The sequence below is a fragment of the Oreochromis niloticus genome, linkage group LG4 (assembly GCF_001858045.2).
Source record: "Oreochromis niloticus isolate F11D_XX linkage group LG4, O_niloticus_UMD_NMBU, whole genome shotgun sequence".
Classification (NCBI taxonomy): Eukaryota; Metazoa; Chordata; class Actinopteri; order Cichliformes; family Cichlidae; genus Oreochromis; species Oreochromis niloticus.
Genome location: NC_031969.2, coordinates 25900349 through 25913292, shown reverse-complemented (window position 1 = coordinate 25913292; position 12944 = coordinate 25900349). Strand labels below are relative to the sequence as shown.

At 41.0% G+C, this 12944-nt stretch overlaps 1 protein-coding gene across 11 annotated transcripts in view; it reads right to left on the bottom strand.

The window, feature by feature from the left end:
- The window catches only part of srcin1a (SRC kinase signaling inhibitor 1a), a 109718-nt gene that overhangs the window by 69313 nt on the left and 27461 nt on the right, over positions 1 to 12944 (bottom strand). The window contains exon 1 of one of the 11 annotated variants that reach the window (XM_025906377.1): positions 622 to 1002. The exons of the other annotated variants lie outside the window; for them this stretch is intronic. Within the exon in view, the coding sequence (XP_025762162.1) occupies positions 622 to 646 (25 nt within the window). The 5' untranslated portion in view covers positions 647 to 1002. Of the gene's footprint in view, positions 1 to 621; positions 1003 to 12944 lie in introns of those variants that run through there. 11 annotated transcript variants of the gene reach the window in all.

Genomic DNA, 12944 nt, shown 5'->3' with positions numbered 1-12944 from the left:
TGGCAAGCTGACATCTCCTTGGAAACAGACAAGTTCACTATTTAAGGGATTGTAGGAGCCCTCGTAGAGTCAGTAAATACAAATCAGCATCAACAGCAGCAAAAGAGAAGTTTTTGCAAAAAAACACAAACATAAACCAGCATGGCAGCAGAAGATGCAAGAATAGAAATCAAATGAACTACAACTGACTGGCTACAAATGACTTAAAAACTCCCAAAGGGCACATGGGACGCAAAAGCAGAGTTTATGAAGAAGCTTCTCATGAATGAGGCAGCAGTGGCAGCAACGGCAGCAAGTCCTAAAGGAGCAACCAAGCTCAACAGCCTTTGAACATACAGGAGGCAGGCAAAGGCAGACAGCAGAGCTACGTGACTCTCATGACAACCAACCACAATCAAATAGATGCACAAACACACTGTCAAACACATCCACAAAGTCCCTCAGTGCTGCAAGTTATCAAGATTAAAAGCCACAAGCATCCAAGCAAATCCAACAACGCTCAAAGAAAACTCTGAAGAGAAAGAGGGAAGAAAGGAAGGAGATGGACAATAGACAAAAACGAGCAGAGACCAGGACACACAAACGGAGGAGAGGAGTGAGGGGACCACGCCGACTGCCCACCTGAGGGTTTCCCAGCATTCTCCATCCGTGCTCCTTTTAGCTCTCTATCCCTGACTCTCTGTTTTCTTCTAGGTCACTCCATCCCTCCATCCATCTCCTCATTCATCCCCTGCCGCTGCCACCTTACTGGGACACTGGCTTGGGCGGACATTTGCGTACAAAAAAAAAATTCAAAGCGAGGGAAGGCAGGGAGGGACGAGAGGATTGTGAAAGAGTTGGGAGAGAGTAGGAGTATTGGAAGAAATGCAGCGAGTGAGAAAGACACACACAAAGAAAGCAAGAGGGCGAGAGAGAGAAAAGTGAGGCTGCCAGTTCCAAACATTGTCTCTTTTCTCTCTGTCTGATTGTGTGTCCCTAGCTGTCTGTCTTATTTGCTGCTCTCTCTCGCTCGCTCTCTCTTCATCTTCCACATTATGTCCATCTGAGTGGCCGTGCCAGGGTAGGAGGAGAAAACATGGCTCGCCCTGGCCCTAAAACACCTTGAAGACAGGCCACCGACTGCAGACCTGTGTGCACTGGTTGTGCGCTTCAGGCCATAGATTGAGCAAGGGTATGTGCGCAAGTGTGTGTATGACTGTACTGTCAGCCAGCCAGAGCCCCAGATTACCGACGCTCCACTGGCACGTCCCACTTCATCCTTCTCTTCTTGTCACCCCGGCAACACCTCCGCTCCCCGCCTGCTTCCCCCGTCCTCAACTCCTCATCTTCCCCTCCTCCTCCTCTTCACCTCCATCTGCCTCCACTTTTTCCTCCCTTTTTTTTTCCTTTGCATAAAATGAGGGAGAGTGTTTATATTTATATTTCATCCATCTCGCAAATCCTTACCAGCAGAGCCCACAGGAGAAGAAAAGATCGTCAATCTTTGCATCTTTATGTGCTCTGATAAAAAGAGACCCATCAGAGCGGTGTATATATATTTATATGTACACACACATACGCACAGTCCCCATGGTGCACCCTTGCTCAGATAAAGATAGCCAATCACAGGCGGGGGAGGCGAGAGGTGTGGTAATTAACAACACTGGGCCTGGGATTAGCTCAACAGCTCTCAAGAATCACACAGAGCAACAATCAATCAAAATCTTAGATGAATGAAAGCAAAGCCGTTGCTTTCTGCCCCTCTGAAACAGCAATAACGTTTGATTAACATGTTAGATTTAGTCAAGATCGGCACCTGAGAGACCTTCATAAAAAGCAAGAAAAGGTCAAGGTAGCCCTCAGGATGAAGATCGCCCTCGAAAAGCAATGCAAGTAGCCAATCTGTGCAACGACATAGAAGCTGCTTCTTTTCTTTTGAGTGTATCCGAGTCTTTTGTCAGGGTTACTGTCTTCCGTGATGTACGATACGATTACTTCATGTCTCCCATAGGATAAAATCATACCGGATCTGACAACTGCTGCATCAAAATAATGTGCAGCAACAGACTGTCGCCATAGCGCCTGCACGACAGTGCAGTGTTGTTATCGAAAAATGACAGCTGAAATTAAAATAACATAGTCGTCAGTTTTAATATTATTTTAACATATTATTTAATATATATTTAAAATAAAGCAAAATCATATAAAAAATACTCAAACTTGTGTTTGACATTCAAGTACAAATGTATAAATAAAAAGAAAAATTAACGTATGTTATGTTCAGACTGTCAAATGACAAAGATCCAACAAAATGTTAATACAAATGCGTAAGGCTTAATCTGAACATTTTTAGAGATCTTTTTGTTTCCTTTAAATTCTGTATTCTGTAATGGACTGACTGCAAAACAAAGCAACTTTTGTAAATCACCCGTAGAACTAACCACACCTTTGGGAATTCCAATCATGCGTTGTTTTTCCCCCACGTAGTAACTCTGGCTGTTCGTGTTTTAAAACCAGATGTAACAAGCGATGAGCGATATCTGACGGAGAAATGGAGAGACACTGCACATCTTCATAGGTTATCCACTTGTCAATCACAAATTAGACCCGCCCTAAAGTGTATTAGGTCTACCGTCCTTTTTAATTATAATGATAACATATAACAAACACTATCCTTGCTATCCCCCCACACCACACTCTTGCCCACTACTTCCAAGCACTTTGTTCTCCAGTGTGTGCCTTTTCTCTTGTTTTGCATATATTCCATGACTTAACTCTTTAAACCTGAAAGCTACACACTATTTTATCGATCCATCTTTTGCAGTAAAATAAAGCACCCCTGAAATGATTATGCAAATCTCGCTAAAGTGACTAAAGTCACAAAAGTTGCCACACATCAGGCTTTAAGTTTTTTAAAGCACATGAAGTGGTCCTCTGTGCTAACCACATTGGCATATCTCCACACTTTTCAATTAAGTGTTTGGGATGGTTAGACAAAGGGCAACCCCCCATTATCACTGTACTGAACACCCACAGATAATTTACCCTGTGCAGCGGTACACCTGCTGAGCGATGCAAGGTTAACAATGGCCACATAGGGATTGACAACTGCTGAACACGCAGCTTTACTCCCCGGAGTTCACAGACTAAAACACTTGCGCACACATTAAAGTATTCACTGCATTTCCATTGCGCACATGTATGCATTGTATGGGACATGAGTACTAGCGTTCAAGCTCTGCGTTTTTGCCAATGTTGATAAGTGACAGGAAAAAAAAAGTGTGTTGTTAACCTAACGCAGAGAGCTAATGCCTTGCAAGGACAAGTAAACAAGCACCAAAAAAGCGTATCCTCTACCTTTGAAAAACAACCCTCTATCCACCAAGCAATTTAGCACCAACAAATACATACAGATGAGATATTAATGGCTTACTGCGTCCTCTTTGACCTTTTAATTATTCTGATTTGTGTACAGAGCAAGCGTGCCGTAATTGCATTAGCATCTCTGCAGGTTTACTTAATGTTCCAGTAGAGCGGGAATTGTGATTCAGCAAGCAGATAGGATAACACTCCCCTTCATTTCGTGTACACTAAATGATCAGTGTGTGTGTGTCTGTGTGTGTGCATGCTCGTGTGACTGCGGTAAATCATCTGAGATTTATTAGCTCAGTTACCACTAGTCAAACCCTCTGACGTGCAATTATGCTCTATCAGCAAATAAATGATTTGGCCATTACAGACCATAATTGGTTATGGAACAAAGGGCCCAATATATTGTCCGTCTCTTTTCCTGATGCTTAACATCTTGTCCTAGTTTTTTCTACTCGTATTACCGGAAAACTCTACTTGCCCCCTGTTTGCCCCCCTCTTCCTATTCCCCATTTCCTCTTCTCCTTCCTCTGAGCATTTCCCTAGAGAGGACCCTGGCTCCTTACTTTCTCTTTATCTTCTGGCAAGGCATCTGGAAACCAGCTCTGTCTCCACCTCTCTCGATCACATTCAATCATCCTGATGCTTATTCAGTTCTCTGCCCTATCCACCAACCCTCTTCCTCCCCATCTCCCACCTCCTGTCCCACCCACCCTCCTCTTGGCTTGTCACCAAAGGATTGCTTATAACAATCCTGCATCCTTGTCTTTCTGTCATCTCTCTCCAATTGTTTCCTTCCTCACCATCTTGCCTCTACATGATGCTTTTTCCTTTTAAATTGCCCCTCTGTCTTAACGAGTTAGACTTTGCTGCATCCTTTGTGATATCTGAGTGTACTGCTGAAACTTTTGCAAGCTCTCCTCTGAAGCTTTACTTCCATCATACGTTTTGTAGTCAAGTTTGAAGGTGGCAGTCTTCAGGTTCTCACTCTAGTTAAAGCGAAACCATACACACTTTTAATCACTTGAGGGCTCAGTTTCTGCACCCAAAGATGAACGAATCCCATCCTTTTAAATGCTTTTATGTTTGAATGATTTGATGCAGAGGAAGTTCACTGATGCTTTCCTTATAAAATTGTTTATGTACTACCAGAAAAATCCTCATTTCAATGTAGCCAGAAAATGATGACATAATACATGGGCCACTAACTTTTACAGTTCATGAAAACATCTGCTCAGAGTCTTATGAAATTATCAGTGTTGTTACATGTTTACTATCTACCTCACAAGTTAACTGCCTTAACTTGCCTATGTCCTTGGCCCAGAGGACGTGCTTCCAGCTTATTGCACTGCACACACCTATAACACAGAACAGCATGCCTAACTGCAATAGCATCACCATGTTAGACCAGAACACTAAACATGTGTTTTGGAAATATACCCAGCAAAAGTATATGCGATGCTTTCCCCTTGGTTTCTCAGACCATTATATGAGATTACTGCTGCCAAATACAGGCAAAGACAGAAAACACTCAAGATCCATTCAAAAGTCATTCAGATCTGCAATAACAATTTTGTGAAAACACTTAGAGGCTGTTTTGAGCTCACTGACTAGGAGATATTCTGCCAGAGAAGGGAGCGAGACCTGAACATACTCAATAACTCCATCTGCTTGTAAATGTCATTCTGCGGTAACGGTGCTATTTCAACTAAACAGGTCAGATCGTATCCTAATAACAACCCCAGAGAGCTGAAAAACAGTGTGAGATCAGAGGGAAAAAATATGCCAATGAACTGAAAAGGCAGCTGAAGCATAAAACAAAGCCAAGCTCTGATATAAAAGTAAAATGGAAGAGAGATTTACTCAAAGACAAGGAATGTGAGGCAGGGCCTCGACACCCGACTTCAGTAACCAAAGCTGTTCGGAAGCCGGCACCTTGATAGAGGTCAACATGCTCAAAAGGAATGAACCCATGACATACTCTACTCTTTTGCCTCAATTCATTTTGAGGACCAGAAGGATACCCAAAAAAATGAGTCAGTCACCACAGTCATACATGAATGCAAATATTTGGTGGTGATTGTGGAGTTTGCCACAGCAGGATCACTGTCTAACTTTTCAAGATACGGTGACTAGAAGCTTCACTCTTGAAACTCAAATCAACTTATGTTGCACATGTGACAGATGAGGGCTCCTGTTCACACATACAGGAAGAATGTGGATGCCAAGTTTGTCTAATTCCAGGAAAACTCCCTGAAAATGAACATTAGAAAGTTTAAAGAGCATTGGTACAGGGTCACCTCATACGCTGCCTTTGGACATATGGCACTATTATGGAAAGGCAGGTGATGAACTCTCGCTCGCACTCTCACAATCCACTCTGCATCCTGGTAAAACATCTCTAAAGTGGAAAGACAAGAAAAATCTCACAAGCAAGCAAAATCATCGACACCACTCTCAAGACCCTCACAGTCACAGAGTAAAAAATAAAGCAGACTTCATCAGAGAGGACCCTCCATAACCACTTCACCATTCCTTTCAGCTACTCTCATCAGGCAGCACCTCTGGCCAACAGAATTCAAAAAACTCTTCACCCATCAACAAGTGCACTCTTCCTTTGTTTACTTGTGCGTGCGTTTATTTCATTTTATTTTGCATGACTTTCAGACATTTGGAATCAAATGGACATGTACTCAGCCTTCATTGCACTTGCACAGTAAGGTAACAAATAGTCAAAAACTTCAGCAACATTTTTTCCATGAGGTGAAGATTAAATAGAAGAATTTGCATGTGCATCATTTGCATATGTTCAAATGTAAAGCAGAAAAGGTATTCTGCACACAAGCTAGAACTACTCTCTTTAGGTACACTCCATAGCTTGATGCTTTGAGACAAACCACAGTCTAAGAGGATCTGTGATATGAGAGAAAACCCGCATCACCAAGACATATTTGCTGTGCGTGAGCTTGGTATAGGCCTAATAAGTGGAGCTCACCCTGATGTCTACAACTTCTCCCACACTGCAGTTAATTAATTCTATCCTCTCTCTTCCTCTCTGAGAGGGAAAAAGAAAGTAAATGTAATGACAGCACAGCAAAAACAAGTGTAACCTTTTGGGCCAGATCTTATTTTGACAGGGCATGTAAACAGTCTGCTCCACACAAAGACAGAAAGAGGTAGTGGAAGGGAGATGAAACGTGTATCTCTGAGTGAGAGCGTAGCTGAGGAGGAAGTACCTGTGTCATTATACCTCAGCTTGGCCACACAGGACATCTCTGCCCCGCAGGGCCAAGCCATGGCACTGATAAGAGGAAGTCCGGGGGGGTTGAGCCGATAAGAACCGGCTTTAAAAATCGCAGACATTGACAAAACTGAAGAAAATCTCAACAGAAGTGCAAGTGGAAAGAGAGCTAAGAGAGCCAGAGATGGATTTGCTGAGTAAATGACTGCAAGCTAATAATGACGCTAACAGTAATGGATAGGCAGGGCTGTGCAGATTGCCTCATTTAAGGACACTTGAGTATCGTTTAGGTAATCTTTCTGGCGTCCTCACAATGAATGTAAGTCACTGACAGAGTGGTCAGCAACATGAGAATCGCAAAGACATTTCACTTCTTTCCCATAAAACGACAAGAACAAACAAAGAAACAAACATTCGCCTTTGTATCTTACTGTTCTCTGCAATGGTAGCCAAAACAATTGCCCTTGGGTCAGCATTCAGGTGACTGACAATGTTTGTAGAGTAGAAATACTGCAGCTTCTTCCATCTCTCACTGAGCCGACATGGAGTCAAGGAAGTAAACTAAACCAGAAAAAACTGAAAGTGTTTCCCCTTCCTTTGATCCTCAGCTGGAGGCACGATCATCAGCGACCCTGAACAACCTCTATTGGGATTCTCGCTCTCTTCTATACTTAAAGCCGCAGACTCTTGTATAGCTGCACTTACTTTTTAGTTTTTAGGTATCCTATCCTTTCAGTGACTTTGCCATTCAATATATTTTCACGCATCTATTTTCTATCTCTTCTCATCCCTGACAGCATCTAGATTTTGTATCTACCCTCCTTCCCTCAACACCACTCAGAGGATCTCTCAGTGGTGTTGTTGACTGTACTATGGCCCACACCGCAGTAATCCAATGTTATTGGGGTGCTATAACTCAGTTTTATGTGATCAGGAACCCCACAGCCCTGGCTTCTGCACCTTATGACAAATGACCCAAGCCAGACATATCACCTATGAGTCAGTCAAACTGAGAGGCACTGGTAAAACCAGCTTTTGAAGCCATTTGTATTTCTGCTTTTTCCAGGCTTGACTGTATGTTGAATGTGTGTCAGCCAGCGTTCATCACTGTGTGGGTGAGTTTCTCCATCAGCGAAGAGTCAGCTCTGCAGAGCAGCATTAACATTAGATGTGATCAGACCGCAAGGAATTCAAAACAGACAGCGGAGACGTGTCGGGATGTTTTCTTTTTAAAATGCCACAGTGTAAGAGCATGAGAGAATCATGGCGGTGTCTGTTTAATCTGCTCTCTCAGAGGGAAATGTCTGTCAAAATTTCCTTCCATTTGTCTAAGTGCTTCCTCAACAGTACACTGCAAGCAAATGAAGACAGGCATTCGAACGCTGCTTGTTGGATCGTGTACTAAACCGAGTAAGAAGACCTCGGTTTTTGTTTATGATCATTTCTTATCTAACCGTTCTATGACAGGAAAGCAAATAGCATTGGTTAGATTTTATAAAATAAAACCTGCTAATACCCTTTTACAAATAACAACCATGTCATTTGACCTTGTATGCATCTGTCTCTGAGAGAAAATAGAGAGCAGTCATAGATTTGTGCTGTTTGCTTCAGTTTGTTATTTGAAAGGAAATCTGTAGCTTTGAAAGTCTTTAGAAGAGACTATAAAAAGCTGTCAGAGACGTTAACTAACTCTAGTTCACACTGAAACACAAGACAACATAACCTACATATTATACCTCTGTAACCGACCCCAAACAAATCTAAAAAGTCTTGTTTCTTCTGCAAGAGGGCTCGCAGCCACAAAAAAACGAGGTCCTTCTGTATGTAAAAAAATCTCAGAGAACACTGCGATAATAGAAAGTGAAAAAAGGGGAAAAATACAAATGAGCTGCTAATTATGCACCAGAGTCCCTCTAAGTATGTGAAAAACTAACTGTTAAAATAAAGAGTCTTTTCTCAGCAAATGGTACTTTCAAAAACCAATTTGCTCATGGATTTTTGTATGATTTTTTTAAACATGAATACATTCTTGAATAAAAAAAAATAACAATAAATCAGATACACCACTATCACAAAGGCTTCCAAAAATAGGCAGGGCTTTACATTAATCCCGTTGCTGTACTACATCAGCAGTTCTGTGAAGGTGCCCTCTCAAGGTCTATCCATCAATCCTCCGTCCCCGATGACCGCCTAGTTCTATGACGAGAAAGAGCGCAGTCTTCATTCTTCAAAAACTCGGTAAAGGCTGTGATTGGATGACTGTCTAAAGAGAGCAGTCACTGTGTTTTCGTCTGTGAGTGAGACAGCTTCTCTTCTTCCACGTTTTTCGGAAAATCCTGCACAAAATCCCAAATAGGCATTAAAGTTTATTAAATATGCAGAAGTTAGACTAAAAACACATTCACTTCAGCATCAATGAAAAAAATGGAGCCCAGTGTCCTGTGACGTCTTAAGCAGCTTTTAATGACTGTAAGAGAGTGCACATGGGACCTCTGGCACAGTGGATAAATTAGCATTCAGCACTGGAGGACACAAAGACTCAGTCAGGTCTGAAGGAGATCTACAGGGAGTAGGCCGGCCGTTTCAACAGTAAGCTGGACAACTATGTGACATATTGATCGGATATTGGCTACGCAGTACTGCACTTGAGCTCCATCACCATCAAGGCTGCACTCTGTCACTCCCCCTTTTCAGCTGTTAATTTGTTGCACCCTGAATTTTAACATTTTGCCCTACACTCTGGCAGCCATCACATTCAGGAGAAGACCACTACATCAAACTGCAGCTATGACGACAGGAATTTTAACTACAGCGGAGAGGGGAAATTAGAAGTGCTCAAAGACACACTAATGTTTTTGGGCATCAGTGTGTGCGTACCTGGACTTACATTCGCTGACTCCATACAGTATTATTAAAATCTCTCCTTGTGTTATTACCCTCAACCCACCTTTCCTGCTCTGTTTTAATGTCCAACTTAAACACATTCATCAATCATTTAGCCTATGCTTTGATACTGATGTGCTGAATTATATTATTAATATTTCTAGAGAGGCAAATTATGAGCACTTTGTATTTAAGAGGCTTTACGGCTTCAGCAAGCAGTTTTTTAACTACCCAGCCTTATCAGTGCAAATCCAGACGTCCTTGGAAGAAAGAAAACAAGGTTCTGCTGACAGTGAGATGAGAGTTTCACCAGTCTATTCAGCTCTTATCAGGTGGTTTTACAATGTAAAAGTGAAGTTTCTGTAAAGTTTTGATTCGTGGATAATCTGTGTGCAGAAGAAGAGACAGTATCACTAATGAATCCACTAATTGGCTGTTTAATTGGCTGCAATTAGAGAAATCTGTATCAAATAGCACGTTAAAATAGCAGTAATAAGCTGCCATATCTGTCAAATCCTGCTGCAAAATTGTAGAATACTGTATGAATGAGCTTAACGGTTTGGGTGAGGATGAGTTGCAGTAATAGAGGGGTAAAAAGTGGCTGTGCAACAGGAAAAACACAGCAACATAATTCTAAACCACTACTTGTGTGCTTTATATGAATGCACCTCTCATCCGATTTTGTCCACGAGGGATTGAAATTTGTGTTTTATGGAGGTATTCAAGGATTTATGCTTGGTCTCTCAACTCAACAGGGCAGCTCTGGGTCTTCTGGGGGCCTTTCATGAAATTTAATTTGGGCTCTTCATTCCTGGCTCTGTGTCAACCATCAGCACACACCCACATCGGTACATCTGCACAGCATGAGTCAGATTCAGGCAACATATGCTTGGGTATCAAGGTGAGATAAATAACACCGCATACTACAATCACGAAGAGATTATAGTTCAAAAATGTTTGATTGTGAAATGAAACATGTCTTAAACAGATTTAATCTTGTACGCTCGATTTATTAACTTAATCAAAGCAGCCTAATATATGATTAAATTAGCTGTAAAACATCTGTCTGTTTAATCACATTTATCAATCGCTGGTTTAATGATAACTGTCAACACCACAACTATGATCGAATTGTAATTAAAATGTTGTGTATGAGTACCGCTGTTATATTTATTGCAAAACTAAAGCTCACTATTGGTAAGGTAGTACAAATAGTGGGGGCAGATTCAATCAAAATCCCATTTTTAAGTCATGCTGCAACCAGTCTCATCCTAAAGAAATATGGAATTGATTTTTAAAACTAATGCCAAAACAGGTGTTTTCTAACTTTATTATAATGGAGTCAAGAACTCTCTAAATTGGGACTTCTTAAGAGTTTTAAGAGTCTGTTGTGATAATGGAGAGGAAGCAATAGAGACTGCTGTAATGCTGCATGAGCCATACAAGTCTCTCTTATTATAGAGAGCCAAGCTGATAGACAACATTTGGATAAATATTACTCTGAAAACCAAGCATAATTAGATATTACAGCTCAGTTTCCCCAGACATGGATTAAGCGTAGACTTGGACTAAAAAAAACTTTTCCAGTAGCAATCTCCATCAAAGTTTTCTAGACTAGGTTTAATCCAGGTCTGGGAAACTGGCTGAAAATGGTTTATTATAGTAGCTTAATCACAGCTGATGGCAGGCACTTCAAAGTTGCTCCAGCTGCTCACACTCATCAAAAACTTCCCACAACCCTGGACCCACATCACACACCGGTTAATAAAAGGGGGAGAAACAGAAAAGATTATCACTTTTGTAGATATTACCTCATCTCATCAGGTAACCATGAGCACAGTCCATGCTGTTATGCAAGTAAACAATTGCTTGACTTCATGAGTCTTTGTTTGATTGATTTATCTTTGCTGTCGCTTTGATGCGTTAATACTTCAGCTTTCAGGAGGCAATATAAAACTGTGTATTTTTGATAAATATACTGATCACTAATAGCACTTTATGACCAAAAACAAATAAGGATTCCAAATGTTTTCTGTTTTGTTTTCTAAAAACCTGATTCCAAGATATAGAAAAAGGATATTTCAATTAAAAAAAATCAAGTCTGGCAGATAAACTATACAATACTGACACACTTTATGAATTTCTTCTGGCTTGTTCCACCAGAGTTTCTTAGACTGTTCAAAAGAATACACTTACAGTATATATCAAAACATATGCTTATATCGGCTGATATTACCTCAAACTACAGAGTGAGAAATTAGCAGCTATAACACATGCAGCTGCATGTTCTAAAGGCAGATGCACCGACATCATTAATGCAGCAACACTGACTCGTATAGAGAGTCTGTACGCTGTGTGTGAGGAGGTCAGGGCTGCTGTTGCAGAAAGCATCAGTGTGGGCAGAGCCTTTCTCCTGAGCTACTAGCTGTCTGCATCTACCAGCAACTGTGAGAAGAGCGCTATAGTTTCACAGCATAAGACTTAAGTTTGCAATTAACAGGAAAAAAAGCTCACATTTCAATGCTAGAGTCAACAGCTTGACTTTATCCCATGCTCTCCAAGCTTTTTTTCTTTTTACAAAAAATAAATAAATCATTTTGCAGCACGAATCAGTCCACATTCAACACCCTGATATATTAAGTATCTTGCATATGCTTTCATTGGAGCATTAAAACTGTACGGGAATGGAACAGTTCTAAACTTACTCAGTTATATTTGCAAATGGATAAACACACACAAACACACACGAACATGAACACTGATCCAAGCAAGCATTCATCAAAGATCAAACTACGGTTTTGTTTTTTCCTGAGATACTGTTTTAAGCTCTCGGATATGTTGGGTCCCAGGGGAGTTTTAGAGCTGCCTTCTCAGCTAGTAATAAGTTCATGCACATGTCAGTGATGATTATTTTGATCTTTTTTTTCCTTTTCCTATTTTCATGACACTTCTATTTATTTTATAACAAGACACATAACTGAAGATTTTACTATTATTCCAAAACAGCGAAGAAAATCAAAGGAAACTCCCCTGCTAACAGGTGGGTAAGGAACAAGTAATCCTGACCTCTGTCAAGGGAGACGTGTGGATTTACTGCTTTAAGCCTGACTGATCCACGAGACACTCCTAGCCTTTATCTAAAACCCTACTTTTAGTTGTAGCCTAGCCCTAAATAGATGGAATCATTTGCACTCCTTAAGCCTAGCTTGCTATAGTCCAAAGTCCAAGCAATTTAAGGAAGGAAGTGCTGTTGTAATATATAGAATGCCAGATTTGAAAAGTAATCAGTCAAATATACCCCACAAGCTTTTGCCAGTGACTTGGAATATTTGGAAGTTTTGTTTCCTTTTTTTTTTTCCTTTGAGATAATTCATACACAGAATTAAAGACAAATGTACCCACCTCAATGTCACCCATGGTTTTGGATTCAGCATTTTTAGAACTTCAGTGTTAGGATTTTGGCTCCTGCCAT